This window comes from Cardiocondyla obscurior, linkage group LG06 (assembly GCF_019399895.1).
Source record: "Cardiocondyla obscurior isolate alpha-2009 linkage group LG06, Cobs3.1, whole genome shotgun sequence".
NCBI classification, from domain to species: Eukaryota; Metazoa; Arthropoda; class Insecta; order Hymenoptera; family Formicidae; genus Cardiocondyla; species Cardiocondyla obscurior.
The window spans coordinates 5285623-5305405 of NC_091869.1; the positions used below are offsets into that span (position 1 = coordinate 5285623).

Below are 19783 nucleotides of genomic sequence, written 5' to 3' on the forward strand. Positions count from 1 at the left end.
AGATCGGCGAGGCGTAAAATTGAATTGCATGAATGTTCATCTTACATTTAATATCAAAGAAGAGTCTCCTCGAATATATAGGTTATAAAGAGCTTTCTTCGGAAAATTTATACATACACGTGCAAAGAAATATAAACGAATAAAAACATGTCAGGCATTACAACATACTCTCATGTCAGGTATTAGCTTATCCAACTGAAGACTCGCAAAATCCTCGAGCTCCATGATTCCACGGTCTGTGATACACTCTGTCTATTTTAAATACGATTTTATATAACCTTTTAAACAAATATTTCTTAATAACAACGGATACATTCAAGTTAAACATAATCGAAATGCGAGTTGTTATAACGAGTGCGTCTCGAGAGTACATTACTTCTTTTTTTTTTTTAATTATATTAGGAAGATACATTTGATAATGCAGCTTGTATCATACAGTCGTGATACTTATTAATTAAAGAATTAATATATCGCTTAATAAAAATTAAAATAAACGTATAAATTTTAAAACTTTTAGTTCTATTTGACTTTTTGGTCTAAATTATCTATGAAATTTGTTCAGACCAATGAAAATTTATCTATATCTTATTATATATTTAAGTGCACTTTTTGCAGGCAAAGCAGAAAGAAAATTAATTTTATTAATATGCGCTTACAACAATAAGCAAACTAATATAGAATAAGTATTTTTAAAGTACATCAAATGTCACTTCCATATAAGTTGTTGTACGATTAGCATATTTATATGTCGTAAATTTGTCACATATAAATTTATTCTACATGTTTACATTATGCTATGTAAAGATTAATGAAAAATAATATACTTTAATATGCTAGAATAATTATATCGCAACATAGTGACAAGTTTGTACTTTTTTTTTATATATATAAAATAAACTGAAATTATATATCGTATAAAAATACGATACTTTGATTGCTGAACGATTAAAAACATTGTAATTATATTGTAATTATACAGTAATTTTCAATTCATATACATGGAAAATGAATTAGAGTAATCTGGTATTTTTAAACTGCTAATGTTATAACAGTATAACTTTGTTCGATTATTTTGTTAGAACTACCATATACATGTAATGTTTTAAAAGTACCCCGAAAAAAAAAAGAAACAAAATTTACAGTTACATGTAAGGCACTTATTGGCAATAAATAAAAATTATGTATAATATTTATGAGATTTAAATAAAATAGGTTTGTGAAATTGTATTATACTGTATTACAATTACATATTATGTAACATTGTGTGTTACATAACATTTTCAGCAATTATCCAATTTTCATATACATAAAAATGCATTCCAAGAAATTACATGGGAAAACTTTTAACACTTAATTATTCATATCCATTACGTAATATTTCTTACTCTAAATATTTTAATTAAAAAAAAAATATGAAAAAAAAGTATACTTGTCATACAGGAATATATTTTATTTGAATAGTGTTAGAAGTACTTATTTGGAATGTTTTTTGGCACGTAAGTAGGTCCTTACAAAAATAAAAAAATTATGAACACATGTGATCACTTTCTTAATTAATTTGTAAACTGAAAATATACAAAATGTAATATATTAAAGATGCTTTTCAACAAGAAACATACGCCTCAAATAATATAAAATAAAAATTTCAAAATTATAGAAATAAAAAAAATTTAATAATTATTTCAATAACATTAATATTTACTTGATGAAAAACATCTTACGATATATTATAGTATATATAATAAATGTTATTTTAATTTTATAGTACATATAGAAAGAAAAAAACTATTGAAATAAACTTTAATTATTAGTTTTATAAGAAAAATAGCTGATTTTCCAGCTGTGTACTTGGAGGTCGATGAAGAAATCGTCCCACTAAAAGTGATAACTTGTGTGCATAATGACAAGGTGCTGGTACGCGCACAGTACTCGAGCAATTATAATATATATGAGTTAATTTAAAAGTAATACATTGCACTACTTCTGCAGTTAAACCAGTATTATCAGAGATAACATTGTATGATGTTGGTGAAACTGTACCTTGCCTGACATGTTGTGATACAATGAAAAAGTCATATTTGAGTGGATTCGTTATAACATCGTCAACAATTGTACCGATCGGAGGATTAGTACGTCTCGTATGATCGAATAGTCGAACGTTAATCTTTTTGTTAACGATAATGAAAATCATTTTGAAATTTGGACCATAATACAATTCTTCGAGTTTCTTTTTCAAAGTTCCGACTTCATTTTCCCAAACGTTTCGAATCTGACCTTCACTGACACCGTCACGATAAATTACTAGATACATGGGATAAGCTTGGTTAATGGCGCGGTAAGCCATCAAAGCTTTGCGTACACTTGTACAGAGTTGCTCCGCAAGATCTTCGCCACTATGAAATTGAATAATAGAACTGAAGTATCGCGTCAACGTTTGGTCCACAGTTGCCACCATAGACACTGTAATTATAAATCATAAATTTTTTAATTAATTTACAATTAAATTATAAAGATTAAATAAAATTGTAAGAACATAAAATTAAAAATTACAATAAAAGTAATGTAGCATAAAACATTTTAAAAGGGGATAAAACAAATTATTATTTGAAAATTACTTACAATAGTCTTTGCCCCTGGTGTCTACGTCATGGCATACATCAAAACCAATAGCCATTAATCCTCTTAACGGATTATCTACAGCCCAAGGAGCTCCACCTAGCTTACAATTCATTTGTATAGCCACTTTCGTAGCAATACTCATTGCATTTCTTCCATTTAAATTCTTTTGTAGAAAGACTTGTGATGGCACAGGTCTATCTAAACAACATTTTTTCTTGATCGCCGAGTAGCGATCATTGCGATTATTGCTCACTACGCAGAATACTAATTCTGGAGTACATCTACTCAGATTATTCTCAAGTTCCCCAGCATACGTGTTTGCTCTGTCGTCGCGTAGAAATACCATTTGTGGATTTCTAACTAAGAAAGATATTTGACGAGATACTTGCATTAGCGTACCTAAGAAAGCCTGCAAAATTTTTAATAATTAAAATTAATATTTTACGATAAAAAACACATTTATATATGCGTACAAATCATTTTCATCTAATACTATTTCACATGTTTCATGTAATTTATATATTTGTAATTATTTAATGAAAAATATTTACGTTTACAGCATTACGATCGCGTTCACTAGCAAACACCAACCAATTGTTTAATTGTTTACTGTTATACAAGTGTATTCTTTGCATATTTCTCGACCAGTCTCCTCCGCCACTGTTAATACTATATTTTTTAGAAAATGTAAGTTGAGAAGATGGTAAAACACGACCAGGAACTTCAACTAAACTTCTGTCTAGCGTCATATTCCAATCTTTGAATTCCTGAATAACTTTTGGTTCTTCTCGAAGTCTGCTGTTGAATTTCAACAATTTATTTATTCGAGCGTCTGGTGAGAGACATGTATAAGCTCCTAATGCTTTCATCAGGTGAAAATTCTCTCTCATACTATCAGTTAAACCTACGAGACATTACATTTATACATTAAATTTTACATATTAAGTATAAAAGTATTATGTATTTATTTAAAAAAAAATTATCAAGTACCTGTAGCCCGACATAATTCGGGAACTAAATAAACAAGATCTCCTTCGCCAGCATTTCGTTGTTTCGGTTTTGAACGAGTTACTAACATTGGTTGAGTAGGTTCAGATATTTCAATTTCATATTTTTTATAATAATAATCCTGGTAAGACACGTGTTCACCATTTCTCATAGGAAATGTCGAAGAAGGACTTGCATCATAATCCACATCCTCAATACGATATGTATGATTATTGTAATCCGTAAGTACCATAATTCCAATTACATTCCTAGAAAATTCTTCCTAAAAATGCATATTATGTTAGAATAAGCAAATAAAATAATAATAAATTAACATACAACCTGTATTAAAAACTACATGTAAGTAAAAAATTTTGCGTATTTTAAAGTTATTTGACATAAAAAAATTTTAACGTAAAAAAATACGTAATATTTAGTTTTTAATATCGAATGTAACATTGACGAGAATAAAGAAAAGTCTAATTAGACATACACAAAATTATAAATTTTACCTTATAGTTGCCACCGCGTAAATAGCATCCCTTTAATATATCATATAGAGTTTCTTGACGCATCACTTTATGTGCTATTTCTGCACACATTAGAATATTGTTTTCATGTTGTTGAATGGTTGTAATATATCCAGGCCATAATTCCAATCTGAATTGACTTACGACTGACTGCAATCATTATTATTAAAATTATGAATTTATTTCATCCAACAAAATAAATTTATATAAATTATATACTAACTTTATTTTTGGCGTCATAATAATTACGGCCCACCAATTGTAATTTTAAATATTCTAAACACTTTCGCATTATTATGTTAAAAATAACATTATAATACCCATCATCTGGGGTCATTTTTCCAACTAGACGCATAGTGATTCCAATTTCTATACCATCACTTTTTCTCGGGACCTTCCAATGTATTTTCTGCAAATTTTTTAATATATTTATAAAAATACTTAACCCAAACATTAAGCTGTACAGCAACGTGAAATATAATATACTTACATTTAGTTCAGAAGTAGTTGCATATAAAATAGAACCATCAAAAATGTATGCACCAATCTCTTCTTTTTTAAATCTAACCATACCTTTGCGAACAAATGTACGCTCTTCTTCAGGCTCAAAATCAACTCGATATTTATAAAGACACCAATCAGGTACTGTAGGTAGTTTAAAGTGATTTGTCGTAAGTGTTATTGGTCTTCCAGATGTACCTATAAATCGAAAAAAAATTAAATATTACAAAAAAATATTACTTTTAATTTTTACTACATTCACATAATATTGTTTTGATATATATAATCACGTAATAAATTAAGATTTTCTACTGACCTCTTTTAGTTTCCAAATCATGTGGTCTAGTAACCAAAATATCGCTTTTTCCACGTCGACCACTCGTCGACTGTTCTGTATCTTCCTTTTTTACTTCACTTTTAACATCACCTTTATTGTACATAAGAAACTTTAATGAATTTGGCAACTAAATTTTAATTTTAATTTATTTTATACTTTATGTTCATAAATAAAAGTGCATTTTATTTATTCAACTAAATTAATAATTTTGAAAAAAAAAACGTATAAAATACTTCTACAAAAGAACTTACTTTTCACTTTCTTCGATTCATGTTGTTCAGAATATGAAGATGATGATGTACTTGGTTGAGGAGAAGCTTCACGTTTAATTTTCTATTGCAATATAATAGTATTAATTACATTCTCATATATTTTTAAACTTTATTTTAAATATGCATTAAAAAATTTAGTTTTTTAAATTTTAAATTACAATATTGAAAATTGTACCAACCTTTATTACTCCTTTAAATTCTCTTGCACTTGACGATTGATTCTATGAGAAAAAAAAAAAAATTATATATATGTATATTCGATTACCAAATGAAAGTTTTCTTTAGAAATCTTCAAAATCTTGAATAACAATTAAATGTATCACTAGACTATGAAGAAAATAAGTTGCTTTTAAACATTTATAGAATACATATAAGAAAGACACATGTATTATAATAACCTATATCACAAATTGATTTTACTTTACTATTTTGGATAGTTTTTTTTTTTTTTTAAAGTATATTGTAGTACTCTTTGAAATATATTTCACTCAAATCACTTCAATTAACTTTCTTTAAATAAATAAAAAACAAAGCCGGTTTCTACTCGTGTGCTTACCGAATCTTTATCGTAAGGTTTTTTACGATGCCCGCTGCTAGTAGATGGCTCGGAGGGATCATAACCTCTCCCTTTCTCTTGCTTGGACATTTTTATAACTCAGTGATAAAATCTGAAAGTTAAAATAAAAAATGTTACAGAAACCACTCCTTTAATTTGTCACATAATACATTAACAATAATATACACCAAGTAAAGTTTATCCAGGGGAAGTATTTTATCACAATTTTGCGTTAGCGTCACAACATTACTGTACCACGAGTACGTACAACCAGACTACCGTGCATCAGAGAGGGGATCTTACGAACCATGTGACTACAATATAATTACCGAAAACTCGTAGAACATCAGTTTCTGACTGAAACCAACTTTAATCTTGGTTTAACTTTTTCTTTAATATCCTAATTTTAAAACCAAAGAAAAATATAGAAAAAAAGAATACCTAAGATTGTAGTTTATTTATATAGACGGTGTATATAAATCTATATTGGGGTAAAAGTGTATCCCCAAACGCCAGAAAAACTAATGGCTTCTATAACACAAACTATAAATTCTATGTACTCTGCGAGTTTTCAAGATTTACCTCTCCAAAAAAAAAATCGATATTAATGTTGGAATGAGACTTACAATATCCAATGTTCTGCAACTTCTTTTAAAATTTATAATAATTTGAGTTAAAAGAAAAAATTAAGCAATCTCAGATTCTGAAATCATGCTTATATGCTCGTTATCACATATCTATGTAAGCATAAAAGACGTCGCATTTTCTCCCCTCTACTCCCCTCTTCTCCCCACTAAAAAGAGACAAAATAAGGTAGCTCAAGTTCCAGAATCTCACGACTATCTCTCATCTCTGCACATGATTTATATTTAATCGTTCAATATCCCATAAATTTGTTTTTCTGAAATATTTCTAATAATGTAATATGTAAACAGATATAGAGAAGTATTTTCAGAACCGCGATTCGTTCTTAATAATTCTAAATAGCTCATTATTGTCAACTTTCAAAAAAATACTATTTCTATCGTTCTTATTTTTTTTCTGCTGATATCTCGAGATTAAGTTCGTCAATTTCGAGGCCGCTTTCTTTAATCAATAATTTGAGCAATACTAATTTTCACAAATTACTTTCGAAAACCGTCCTGGCATTACTACAACCCAATGTATCACAGAGAGTTGAGATCGTCACAATTGAGTTAAAATTAATCATTTATCCTAACATTTTACGTTACAAGAAATAACATCGTAAATGTACACGAGGCTACGGTCGAAAAAAAAAAGAACTGCTATTGTGTATGAAAACTGCCCTATACGGAACTTTATCTTCATGAAGAATCGACGAAATAAAATACGATCCCCCCCTCCTCCACCCAAGTTTGCGTTGTCCTAGCAGGTAAAAAAAAAGAACAGAAGCGAATGTCTTTTTTTTCTGCGGTCCGTGCTTGTCTCGTCGATATGGCTTACAATATCTCAATTCGTCAGCCCCTTTGTCATCAAATGTAAACACGATTTTTAGAAATACGCATTGAAACGTAAGCATGAATACCTAAATTTACCTTATAGTCCTGCTAGCGTAGTCGCACGGATTACCATCTAGGAATGCGTCGAGCATGCAGTTTCAAACGCGTCTGAGGTACCAAATCTTCTTCCTGTGCTTCTTAAACTGTACGAAACAAACAGGGCAAATCGTTCGCCGAGACGACTGAATACTAAGAGCTCACAAGAATCGCGGGACATCCGAGAAAGTCGGTGCGATAGGTAGCGCCAATCGCAAGAGTATCGCGTATTGCCCAGAATTCGCGTGATTGGCTCAGGTTCGAACGGCCTGAAATAACGCGTGTGTTAACCGACGATCGTTGATCGATAGCGAATTAAGTGAGTTCGTGTCTCGATTCCAAGTGCCACCGGCCGCGACGTGGCTGTGACGTTCAACTCGCACGGTTTACGGACGTCGCCTCAACGCTAGGAAACCTCGGCATCAACTAACCAAGGGCTCATCGCCACGCACAGCGAGGCTGCAGTCGGCGAGGGTTCAAGCGGCAAGCTGCAGGATTTCGAACCAACCAATCGGTAAGTGGCGTTTTTCTTGGCTGTATTCCTCCGCTTGTCTCTTCCCCGTCCACTCACGCATACTTGACCACACTAACGCAGCATAGCAACAATTTTGCCGGGTGGAGGGGGTGGAGGGTAAGGTAGACTCGTAACGAAAGAACCAATTCTAGCGACATATCGTCACATGACGTCATAATTTCTACCGGGTACCGTACTCTACCATAAATAAAATATCAAGTACTAATCATTCCCGTGGCAATCAATATCGATATTAGGAATTATAAAATAACGAAAGATGTATGATTGACAGAGGTATCATTTATCAGGTGATTAAAGTCGTAATTAACGAAGTCTTTGTACACTTTGTTATTTTTTAAATAATTTTTAGGCAAACACGTAGTGGCCAGAATAGTACGTTGATACTAGATGAGTCTTAAAACAGCAAGATGAATCATGTTCAAAGAATTTAATGATTTCTGAACAGAAACACACATACACATATATGGTATATGCTACGTGCAACTGCATGTAAAAAAAGAATACGTTAAAATCTGCAGTAGCTGCAGTTCTTGATCCGCAATCGCGAAATAAATCTTCTGTTGAATGCAGTTTCATAAATAAAGTATAATCAATTTTTCTGTTTTATTAAAAAAAAAAAAGAAATTTAACGTTGCTAATTTTTTTTTAATTAACATATAATTAAATGTCAGGATAAGATTGAAAATTAATAGTTGATTTAACGTACACACGTATATTTCATACATTACTAGGATACATTGTTGACGTAATTTCACAAATCACATATAAACTAAAAACAAACTTCAATACGTAATAGGGATTAATATGTTAAATATTAATTGAAGCAGCAGTCTTCTTTGTGCAAGCACACCAATTAATTGCACAAAAACCTAGTTTGAATAAAGAAAAAAAAAGACTGTTGCTTTTATTAATAAAAAAGAGTTACTGATGAAAATTCAGTATTCAAGACTCTTACTCTGTAATTCTTAACAATAGTTTCGTTATCATTATACTGTCATCCATGTATAATGAATGGTAAAAAAAAACTGTAGGATATAATAATAACGAAAGCATTATTAAGGGTCAACCGTCTATTCTTTTCAATGAACTACCAATCAGTCAAACGTGTGTCTATCTCTAACTTTACTTTTTTTTTGTGTACCTTTCTTTCTTTCTAAACACGTAAAGCCACTTAATAAATGTATTTGCCTGTAAGGCAAAGCTTGTCAAGAAGTTGAAATTATTGATTTACAGAATAAGTATGTGTGTATGTACGAATAATAAGATTATTGGGAATATATTCTGCTATAATTGACACATCGCTATATGCTAAACGTATAATTTGTCGTTGTCAAATTGATTCCAGACGTTTTTCGAGTATTATGTACGTGTGGTGTGGTTTATGTACGTATTTGTAGTCGTTTTACATTTTCTCTCGAGCATTGATACTGTTATTTTATTATCAGATTATAGTTTTTTTTAGCAATTTTATAATTTCAAGTCTACAAAATCATACTAAAACGGTATGCTATTTGGAGGAAATTTTAATATAAAATTTTGCTAGAGATAATAAAACATGAAATAATTTATATTTAAGTTTTGCTATTGAGAGAAAATACGAATGTTATATAAACTTATATGTGACGAGTGGTTTAATGTTGGCTCTTAAAAGTCGAAGAACGGTATATAACACAAAGATTATAAATCTATCAAGAATAATTATCGTATGTGAAATTTGCTTATGAAAATATGAAATTCCTATATGTAAAAACTGCAACTAGAAGATATATTTTAATAACAAGTACGTTGAACATATTTACTGGGATATTGAATTATCTTTATCTTACTATATTAAAAGTAATATCATAGAAGTTTACGTTAAATGTAATTATTTTTAAAGGTATTAGTATATCTTAAACACATCTATATCCTAAGTCTATTTTCTATAAGTTTAAAATTAGATATGGCTATATAATTCTCAGCTCGATAATATCAACATTTTTATCATCTGCACAAACTAAAACTTTGAATCAGATAGCCATACTTGATTCTAAACAAAACACGAGATATAAATATAGACCAAATTTTTAATTTTGTTCTCTATATTCGAGCCAATAATTTTGTTTTTTTATACTTCTCTCCAATAGTTTTTTTTACAAGCACTTACTTAATTACTTACAAAATTTTTTACTGGTGTTACAAGAATGAGATGCTAAAAGATTTCTTTTTACTAGTAATATGAAATTGACTGTACAAATAATGTTATATACTCTATGCACATGTACATACATGTATAAAATATGTGAGTATCTTGTATTTTTGCGTTCTTACATTTTTTTACTACAAACAAAATGTGTTTTTAAAAAATGTATCAATTGCTAAAACAAAAAAAAAACCTACATGAAGTATATTAATAATAATAATAATATTATGACATACAATCTGTTAAATAATTATTTTTGAAACTAAAGTTCTATAATTCGTGAGAACAAAAGATACCATAATTAAAGTTTTCTACTAATACATAAAAATTGAGCGAGATGTTAATTCTATATAGATAAATATAATTGAGCACAGAGCATATATATATCTACGTGTATTCTATAATTCAGTTTAAATACATGTTTAAGTCTTGTTAATTTGCGTAAAACATCTCACGTAGTAAAGCAAAAATACAACTAGATATTAAATAAAATTAATTTTGGTCGGTTTCTAAGGAAACTGTGTTACGAATCTTCATTAAAGGTACATTTGAGAAAGACACATATGTTTCTAATATTATTTAAAAAATAAAGACTACATCTCTATATTTAATTTGAAAAATGTAATATATTAGTTATCTAAAAAAAAAAAAAAGAAATATGGCTGAACTTAAATAAAGTGATAAAATATGTATGTATAACATTGAATATCGCTTATTTTCTTATAATGCTACAAGAGGTTATTGTTCATTACATTTAACTGCCGAATTATTTACAACAATCGGGATATATCGATGATTAGAACGAAGAAAACGAGAATATCGATATTAAATGAAAACATAAAATATTAATTACGTGTTACTTTATAATAAAATATATATCTAATTTTATACAGACACACGCTCGCGCGCGCGTATGTGTGCTTGTATAAAATTAAAAACAATTTCTATCTCTAGATCATAAAACAAACATGATTTTAAAACAAGATATAGCCGTATTCTAATAACACTTATAATATAATCTTGATCACTATGTGAATATTACAAGAATTGGAAGAATATATTATTAACATGAATTATGAATTTGCAGTACAATTTGTATCAGACTATTTTTCTTAATGCTTTGATGTCTAAAACATACGTATTGTTCATATTATAATAAATCATAAAGTTAAACGTAGTCAAATAATAAAATATTCACAGCTTGTAGCAACTACTACATTGGTAACTTGCAAACAAATATTGTTAAAAATTATAACTACTTTTTATATAATCATTTACATTAAATCGTGTATAAAAATTAAACCAAAATAACAAAAAAAAAAAAAAAAAAAAAAAAAATGTCATAAATGTAAGGATTTGAAAATTATACAATATTCAGACATATAGTCGTTAGGGATATGCTTTACCGTTTCGAGATTTCCTCATAAAGCGGTTTTAAAATTGCGTGAAAAGATTGATATGAAAGAATGTCAGGACTCGTAAATCAATCGCTGATAATGGGGAAATATTTCCCATGTTGGCAAATGCAAACCAAATTCTAAAGCTACCAATACAGCAAACTCTGATGTAATTAAGTCCTTGCGATTTAATCGGAATACACCCTCAATTCTCTGTAAACAATAAAAATTATTATTATTATATAGAAATTTTTACCATTAATAGTGCACAATAAAGATACCTCGATAAGGGATTTAAGTATATCGCCTTTAACATCGTTCAATTTTGCTGCGAGAAGTAAGCAAGCACCAGCACATAACTTCCGTGTCTGTTTCGTTACAATATTTCGAAGAATAAGTTTCTCAAAATATACGTAGGCCATTGCAACAGTAAGTAAGTCAATACCATATTCTAATTTAGCTATTTTTCTCATTTCTCGTTTTAAGCTAAAAAAAAAAAAAACAAAATTAATAATTTAATTACAAACATAAACTAGATATATATAAATTAAATAGAGATCTATACCTGCGAAGCTTACTGAGAGTAAGTTGAATATGTGGAAATTTTTCTTTAAATTTGTCATTTAATTCTTTTTTTAAATCGGAGGGTCTTACATAATCAATTACAGATGCCTATATACGTAAAATATTAAGTTGTATTAATCAAAACTTTTAAAATTATTAAATAAAACAGAATTAAGTACATACCATATATGACGTAAATGTTAGTAACGTTCTATGTTTTCCAGCGATAAGTTCTGGATCATCGAGCAAATTTGGATTATATTGGGCAGACTGTTCATCCCAGTCGTAAACTTTAATAACATAACAAAATAATTACAATATTATAGATATGTATAAAATTAAAAAGAAATTGTACCTACCTTTAGTATCAGCACTGAAAGACAATGGTGGAGACTCGGAAGTTATGTAATGTGCTCGATTTGTAGCTGTATCATAAGACAGGCACCTAAAATTAAAAAAAAAACCATTATAATAAATGTGTTATATAAAATAATTATACTTTTTAACATGCAATACTTTATAATAGGCAATGTGCTCTAGAAAACTTTTATTTCTTTTATTAATAATTATTAAAACGTAAAGATAAAAATGAAATACTGTTTATATATATATGAGATATACAATGAATACACATATAAACACATGCTACACTTATACCATTTTAAAATGCTTAAGTAACAAGTATTTTTTCTTCATATATATAAAAGAAAAGTGTGAAATTATTCTGCAATGTGTGCATATTTATTAGACATTTTAGTGAACAACGTAAAAAATGTATGTAGTTTTTTACGTTATAGAGAAACATATATGTATATGATACATATGTAATAAGCATGATTAAAATGCGAACGAAAATAAATACTTTAATATAATTTACTAATAACTTTCAGAACATATAAATTTTTACATTCTGTTAAATACAACTATAATATTGTCGATTAGTACGATATTTGTTATACTTCTTATTCACAAAATACAATCATCAAATCAACACGCAGGTAATATAAAATGATTATGAATGATCAAATGATTAATTTTTACAACACATCTTTTGCAGATTAAAAAAAAATTTTAATAAATATACTTGTTGTAAACTCTCTTATAGCTATACACTTTATATTTAATAAATCTAGCATTTCTATATTTCATTACATCTATACTGTACAATAATTTTTACCATTTTTTGTGATCCACATTCCAAGTAATTGTTTTTGTCCTGCAAAAAGATGGTTGATGTTTTGTTATAAGAACAAATACATGATATATGAGTCCATGCATATATTACCTATGATATTTAAAGAGATTAGAAAGATGTCTAAGCTAATACTGCAACTATAAGTTACACAACTACAAATTATGAATGATTATTAAACCGAAGAATTTTTTAAACAAATTTTTAGTATCTGTTTCTCTACTCATAAATATTTTAAATTAAAGAAAATTAATTATGTTTGTATAATGGCAGTAACAGCTAGACATCTCATATACTGAGGATAGTTAAAGGGTCAATTTATGTCTGATGATTTTTCTTCACTCCAAACTTTAATTAAAAACTAGAGTACAGAATATACGTGTGAAAAACAATATATGTATATATATATATATATATATATATATATATATATATATATATATATATCGTTTATGTGTGTATGTGTGTGTGCAAGTGCATGTGTATACATAGTACACTCAATTATGTGAACTGCCAATTAAATATAATTGTTACTATACCTTTGCACCACATGATGTTTATTAAGTATAAAATGCGGTAATTCCATAGGTTCATTCTCATTTAAATTCAATTTCTTATCCTTTTGAAATTGCCGAGATGGTACAAGCAGTTGACCGTAAGATATTTCCTACGAAATTATTCTGATAATTAACAATTTAATTATATCATTTTAGATTACTTTTTTAATATTTTAGAATCAGAATCAAAGTAAAAAAAAAATAATATATCTTTCATACTTGGCCATCCTTAGCGTGTTCTATACCCAATAATCCAAATGGATCAATACTGTCATTAATTGCTGATAACGGTCTTTGAGATGACACATTTTTCCTTCGACATGTATCTTTACGTAACTCCGACCTGTAAGTCATGATAAAATCGTATTAAATTATATTTAATTAGACACAGAGCATTATAAAAAAAAATATTAAGCAAGATAGAAATTTTTAATTAATTTTTTTTTTAATAAAAATGTTGCAAAGTTTGATTTTGAACATATTTACCGCAGAAAATTTTAGATAAAGTTAAAACAACTTTGTAGAATGTTTTTTTCTTGACTAAACTTAAAATTTAACGAATTAAATATTTACAAAAAAGACAAACAATAACAGAAGGTATAAAAAGGAAGCATAGGCAATAATTTACATACAATGTTCATCGATATTGATGTAAGCCTTACCAACTGGATCGTTGTCCTTTATTATACGGTATAGCAGAAAATATTACAAATGGCACATGTTGGTTTGATACCAAAACCATTCTATCATCTCCAAATTTACAGCCGTTTACAGGTCGTTGCATCAAACGCAATTCCTTTGTAATCTCTGGTATTATGCCACTATTTGTAGAAACTGGTTGCACATTGTTCACTGCCTTCATCTTTGGTTTTGACGATTGTGCTTTTGAATGTATGGAGCCAATGCTTTCGTTGCTACTATTGTATTGATGTTTTATATCTTCCGAAAGCGTAGATGTTTGATGACTTATGCGTTTCTTGTATTGTAGAGAGCCCACGCGTCTTTCGGGTAAGGAATAGTCGCTTCCGGTAGTTCCCGTTCTAAAGATATAATTTTCCATTAAATAAAGTATTTCAACGCAATTGTATATGTATGAAATACTATGCTTTTATGCAAAAAAAAAAAAAAGATGCAATTAAGTATGTGACTGTCCTTTTTATTTCTGATCAAATTTAAATTGGTTTGTTCTCAGAATTTAATTTGCTTCTCACTCGAATATTTTTTAAAACAAATTTGTAAAATTATATTCTACGAAGCAAACCCCAATTCGAAACTAAAATGAGAGATGCGGGGGCACATCTTGTTTGTCTTCCAAATGTTAATTAGGAAATGTTATATTTTAATTTCTCATTGTGCAAAATTTATTTGTTCATTTATACATTTGTTTTGAATCAGAGAACCATCGTAGAATCCGCTATAAAAAAAAAAAAACCGTAATTGAATGAACAAGAAATATAATTTTACACAGTACGAATTATACACCAGATATGCACGCGATGTATGGATGGAATGCAATCAAGTTTCACGATGTTTTTGTTTGTGATACTGTAGACGCTTTTGATAATGTTATCTGAATCCATTAAGTGTCATGCAATCCTGTATCTGTACCAAGACAGCCTTTGAGAGTACAGTGCAGAGATTTTCATGCACGCTCGGTTACTTATATTTTCGCTTATCAAAAGAATGTTTAAAATGTTTTGTGCATGCAATTAAAAATGCTCGGAACGTTTTGGAAACTGATCCGTTGCCGTCTGTTATTTACTGCCGCTTGATAAACATACACTATATTAATTTCGTTATTAAAATGTGCGCTCTCGATTAGACATAATCTTAATTAAAAATTTTCACAATGCGATACGAGATTCTAAAATGCTGTACATACAGTTGTTTACATTTCAATTTTACGTTTAATTGGTCTTATTGTCATAGAATATCGCGACCTATTTCTGAAACAAAGAAAAGCTTAAAAGATAAGATAAAAAAATGTATTATTTATGTACTCGCGATAAGCAACGTTTTCACGGGAGAAATAGTTGTGTAGAGAATTAATTTTTACATCCTTTATCGAGATAGGTGCTAATTTATATAGATAACGAAGCGCTTAATGCAATTTACGTGTTTAATTGTGCGTTCTAAATTGGAGCGAGCCCACGTTATGTCACGCTGACAGACCCGAGCTGCTGTAACATTTGGGACATTGCGATGACAGGTTTTTTTTTTTTCCCCTCCCCAAGATAAATAACACCTGGGTATCCAGGTGTCGGCAGGAGTGTTTACCGTTCTCTAAACGAGCTGTGCATGCTGCATGGGAACTGCAAGTGATTTCTCTCCTGTTCCAGGAACATGGTGACCGCTGCTTTGGCAGGGGTGAGCAGCCCATCCGAATCAGAGCTGAAGGAATTGTGATCGGCGCCCTTGTGCGCCGGCTGGGGCGAGTTGTTCTGCTCTATCGTCTCGCTCGGCGGCAAGTCGCGGGTCTCCTCCGGCGGACAGCAGCTGTCCAGCACCTCCTCCGCGGAGGAGGCTTCGAGGTCGGCGCCCCGGCATTCGGCCTCCAGCACCGCCTGCTGTTCCGACTGCTCACCGTCGCTGAGCCCGCGCGTATTACCCGCACCACCGCGTGACAGGGCGGCGAGCCTGGTGTCCCGGTGGCTGCCGTCGAGGGAGATGTTCGACAGGAACGTCAGGGCGGCCAGTCTTCTGCGTGAGTGATTTTTCTTTAGGGCCGCTGCCATTCCACGGACGGACCGTGTCGGGATACCGGTGTCAAGTGCGAGCTACGACGACGACGGCGGCGCGCGCCCGGTGACGGCGGCGGTGACGACGGCGACGGCGTCGGCGACGTCGGCGGCGACGACGGCGACGGCGACGGCGGCCTCAACTTTTTCGCACAACGACAACTAAGATCACAACGCATTGTCACTGCTGATACACTTAGTTCTAAGCCCGTCAGTCACGATCACGGACGTGCGCCACGCATACGAGGGTGAACCGGTGTCGCTGATCATCATGCCTGTTTCCTTGAACCGAGCCCTTCGCGAACGCGCGTCTTACCTTCCACACACCACCGTATGACTTTACCAACTACGCAACAGCGGGACTCCCGTCCTCTCCCGTCCGCGTCGCTGATCCCGGAACGTGGGATTGCGCAGTGGCGCTTAGGCACAACACTCCGCCGAATTTTCTGGTACCGTTAGGCCCGGTGACAACTTGGCTAGAACACTTTTTTTCCCCCTCGATTCCGACGGCAATACGAAAAATTATAACGCGGCCGAGCAGCGGAAATCAATACTGACGCCTCTGGAAAATGTCAGGGAGTAATTTTCTTTTTTTTATTCAACCGGAAAATAACGAAAGCTGTACAATAATTTTCTCGGCACGTAGCACAGCGTCTTCAAGAAAAGATTATTGAACAGTTGACATTTTGCTTTCTAAAACCCTTTTGCGATTACGTTTCTTTTCCCAGGAATAATTTTCAAGTGATTGAGACTTTAATAATTGAAAATATAAAATCAGACTTAAAGGGTTAACGTTAATTTTCAATGTTTTAATTAAAATCCAACAGCTGTGCCGCGTATATCAATCGACGCGAAATGTGAATTGAAGAGCTACGTCGAAAGTTTTATTTAACCAATTTTATTCGTTATTAAATCGATATATGTTTTTAACAGAGTAAAGAGGATTAACCACGTATCGTAATTCTCTTTTAAATAAAAACGTGCAACTTTTCTAAGCGCCTCCATTACGAAGCTGCTAATTACGAGGCTGTGAAGCTAGTCACATGGTCGTCCGCATGTGTCCAGCGCATGCTCGAGGAATCGACAGAAAGGGTAAGTGCACGGGCCAGAAAAAAGATTTGCGACGAACGTTTTCCAAGCGTTTTCGGCCGGCCGAGATGCCAGAGTCTCTGAGGTATCAGATTACATCTATTGGCAACGGCACTACGCGTGTAATTTGATTTTCAAAAGGGAACGATGAATATCGAGTACAAACTCGAGAAGGAAATCGACTGCAAGCAAGGAGCCGTTAGATCCGTGCGCTTCAGTGGTAAAAAAAAAGTTTATTTGTTTTGATTTATTTTCTTCATTAGATGCAGGTAAACTAATGATTTTGTATTTCAGTGGACGGCTCGTATTGCGTAACGTGCGGATCGGATCGAAAGCTGAAGCTATGGAACCCGTACAAGCCCGTGACGTTGAAGACGTACGGTGGACACGGTGACGAGGTTATGGACGCCAGTGCGTCCTGTGATAGCAGCCAGATAGTGTCCTGTGGGCTAGATAAATCGGTAATTGTCTGGGACGTGGCAACCGGTACACCTGTACGTCGTTTCAGAGGACACGCCGGTCCTGTTACGACAGTTAGGTAAGGCATCAAGTTCATCGTTGTTTTAATTTTTTATTTTTTTTTTAATTGTGTTACTTATTGTAGATTTTTTAATAATTAGCTGGCGAAATTAGTTAGTGGTTATTAGTGAATTGATGTTGAATTCTGTCTTAATCAAAAATAATTAAACTCGATGAATTTTAGACTTGATATAAAGAAATATTTAATTTAATAATTTAATAATAAATATTTAATATAAATTATACATATTTCTGAAATGTGATTTTTTTAGATCTTAATGGCTTTTGTTGCAATTGCAGATTTAACGAAGAATCGTCGATGATAGTTTCTGGATCGCGTGATAATTGCGTCATGTGTTGGGATGTACGTTCCAAAGCGCACGAAGCGGTACAGTGTTTAAACGATGCTAAGGATTCCATTTCAAGCGTGAGAGTTTCAGATCACGAAATTTTGTCTGGTTCTTTTGATGGACAAGTACGCATATATGATATACGAGTGGGTGAACTATATGAAGATTATATGGGAGGTAAAAAATAATAAATATATAACAAATTTCAGATTTTATTTGTTAGAAAATAATACAGTATTGTATAACATGGTTTAAATTTTTTAGATGCCATTACGTGCGCAAGTTTTACTAGAGACGGGCAATGTCTAGTCATCAGTTGTGCAGACAACGTCGTTAGACTGATCGACAAAGATTCGGGAGAGCTGCTTGGCGAATTTACAGGACACACGGGAAAGGATCTGTGCCTGGAATCGAGCGTAGACTGTCAAGACACGAGAATTCTCTCTGGCTCGGCGGACGGGAAATTGTGGATTTGGGATTTGGTATCTCAAAAAGTAGTCGCGAAACTTTCAGGGTTCAAGCCAACTAAGCATCCCACCGTTTCCATAAGTGTTCATCCGCAGAAGAACTGCTTCTTGGTTTCTAACGGATCTAATATATTGATGTGGAGCACGCAGTCTCACACAGAAAACGAGTGATAGCGAAATTTTATCCATTACTCTGTTGTGTACAAAAGTAAGTCTGTGATTTTTCGAATATTTTAAATAATTTCTACGATTTTTTTTACGATTAAAATGCTGAATTATTATGGCTGTGTATATCGCTGACAATAATACAGCTCTTTCTCAAGATTGAACTATTTAATAATGAATAATCGCTCGTCCATTTTACAATTTTCGTAAAAATTTCCTTATTCCAGTAATTTGTATAATTTTATCCTAATGTTTTTAATTAACTATTTTTTTTGTATTTCTTATTATTTTATTAATCTTTTAATATCGAAATAATTACCAAACGGTATCATGTTGACGATTTTATTTCTTATTGGCAGACATATATGTTATTCCACGACCAAAATTCCCAAACACCTAAAGTATCATCGTCAGTCAAATGTATATTCCAAGATGCTGACATTCATGTAAGGTAAACAACCAGAATACAAGATTTATTCGCTGTTAAATACGAAAGAAAAAAAAAAGGGAAAAAATTCCATTTAAGAACGCGTGATTCACACACACAATTACAAGACGCGAGCATCGTGTACGTGTCGCTGAAGTGTTTGAATGCAAAAATTTCACACCGTCATTTCTCGTCTACGGAAAAAGAGTGGGTGGGCTTTTTCCGGCAAAATTGCGACACCGT

General features: G+C 31.7%; 3 protein-coding genes across 7 annotated transcripts; 1 reads left to right on the forward strand and 2 right to left on the reverse strand.

Moving 5' to 3' along the window:
* Nucleotides 1-19: 19 nt before the first annotated feature.
* On the reverse strand, nt 20-7925 carry LOC139103504 (piwi-like protein Siwi). Of its 3 annotated transcripts, none has more exons than XM_070658251.1 (12): nt 7790-7925; nt 5803-5914; nt 5426-5467; nt 5226-5307; nt 4954-5064; nt 4627-4835; nt 4360-4545; nt 4119-4286; nt 3610-3889; nt 3171-3523; nt 2620-3028; nt 20-2460 (listed from the first exon to the last, which is right to left on the reverse strand). In XM_070658251.1, exons 2-12 carry the CDS (start codon nt 5890-5892, stop codon nt 1814-1816), a joined length of 2577 nt encoding a protein of 858 aa, XP_070514352.1. In that variant the 5' UTR covers nt 5893-5914; nt 7790-7925; the 3' UTR covers nt 20-1813. The 3 variants fall into 3 exon arrangements, with proteins under 3 accessions (XP_070514352.1, XP_070514350.1, XP_070514351.1); XM_070658249.1 differs by lacking the exon at nt 7790-7925 and adding an exon at nt 7359-7774; XM_070658250.1 differs by lacking the exon at nt 7790-7925 and adding an exon at nt 5991-6100.
* Nucleotides 7926-8585: 660 nt separating this feature from the next.
* Nucleotides 8586-16906, reverse strand: LOC139103506 (CDK5 and ABL1 enzyme substrate 2). Of its 2 annotated transcripts, XM_070658252.1 has the most exons (10): nt 16063-16906; nt 14448-14825; nt 14005-14128; nt 13768-13895; nt 13214-13252; nt 12396-12481; nt 12220-12326; nt 12038-12144; nt 11754-11958; nt 8586-11685 (listed from the first exon to the last, which is right to left on the reverse strand). In XM_070658252.1, exons 1-10 carry the CDS (start codon nt 16518-16520, stop codon nt 11545-11547), a joined length of 1773 nt encoding a protein of 590 aa, XP_070514353.1. In that variant the 5' UTR covers nt 16521-16906; the 3' UTR covers nt 8586-11544. The 2 variants fall into 2 exon arrangements, with proteins under 2 accessions (XP_070514353.1, XP_070514354.1); XM_070658253.1 differs by lacking the exon at nt 13214-13252 and having other exon boundaries at nt 16063-16905.
* Nucleotides 16907-17447: 541 nt separating this feature from the next.
* Nucleotides 17448-19666, forward strand: LOC139103507 (WD repeat domain-containing protein 83). 2 transcript variants are annotated; one of them, XM_070658256.1, is made up of 5 exons: nt 17448-17832; nt 17907-18150; nt 18432-18658; nt 18746-19156; nt 19473-19666. In XM_070658256.1, the coding sequence occupies exons 1-4, from the start codon at nt 17760-17762 to the stop codon at nt 19117-19119; spliced, it is 918 nt and encodes a 305-aa protein (XP_070514357.1). In that variant the 5' UTR covers nt 17448-17759; the 3' UTR covers nt 19120-19156; nt 19473-19666. The 2 variants fall into 2 exon arrangements, with proteins under 2 accessions (XP_070514357.1, XP_070514356.1); XM_070658255.1 differs by lacking the exon at nt 19473-19666 and having other exon boundaries at nt 18746-19450.
* Nucleotides 19667-19783: the final 117 nt, after the last annotated feature.

Excerpts from the sequence above, each read along its gene's own strand:
- LOC139103506 (XM_070658252.1), bottom strand. The coding sequence starts at position 16,520 with ATGGCAGCGGCCCTAAAGAAAAATCACTCACGCAGAAGACTGGCCGCC. Across the intron at positions 14,129-14,447 it reads AAAGGACAACGATCCAGTTG|GTCGGAGTTACGTAAAGATA; the intron begins GTAAGGCTTACA and ends CATGACTTACAG. Across the intron at positions 12,145-12,219 it reads TAACATTTACGTCATATATG|GCATCTGTAATTGATTATGT; the intron begins GTATGTACTTAA and ends TTACGTATATAG.
- LOC139103504 (XM_070658251.1), bottom strand. The coding sequence starts at position 5,892 with ATGTCCAAGCAAGAGAAAGGGAGAGGTTATGATCCCTCCGAGCCATCT. Across the intron at positions 3,890-4,118 it reads TACGCGGTGGCAACTATAAG|GAAGAATTTTCTAGGAATGT; the intron begins GTAAAATTTATA and ends ATGCATTTTTAG. Across the intron at positions 3,524-3,609 it reads CGAATTATGTCGGGCTACAG|GTTTAACTGATAGTATGAGA; the intron begins GTACTTGATAAT and ends AATGTCTCGTAG.
- LOC139103507 (XM_070658256.1), top strand. The coding sequence starts at position 17,760 with ATGAATATCGAGTACAAACTCGAGAAGGAAATCGACTGCAAGCAAGGA. Across the intron at positions 17,833-17,906 it reads TAGATCCGTGCGCTTCAGTG|TGGACGGCTCGTATTGCGTA; the intron begins GTAAAAAAAAAG and ends TTTGTATTTCAG. Across the intron at positions 18,151-18,431 it reads GGTCCTGTTACGACAGTTAG|ATTTAACGAAGAATCGTCGA; the intron begins GTAAGGCATCAA and ends TTGCAATTGCAG.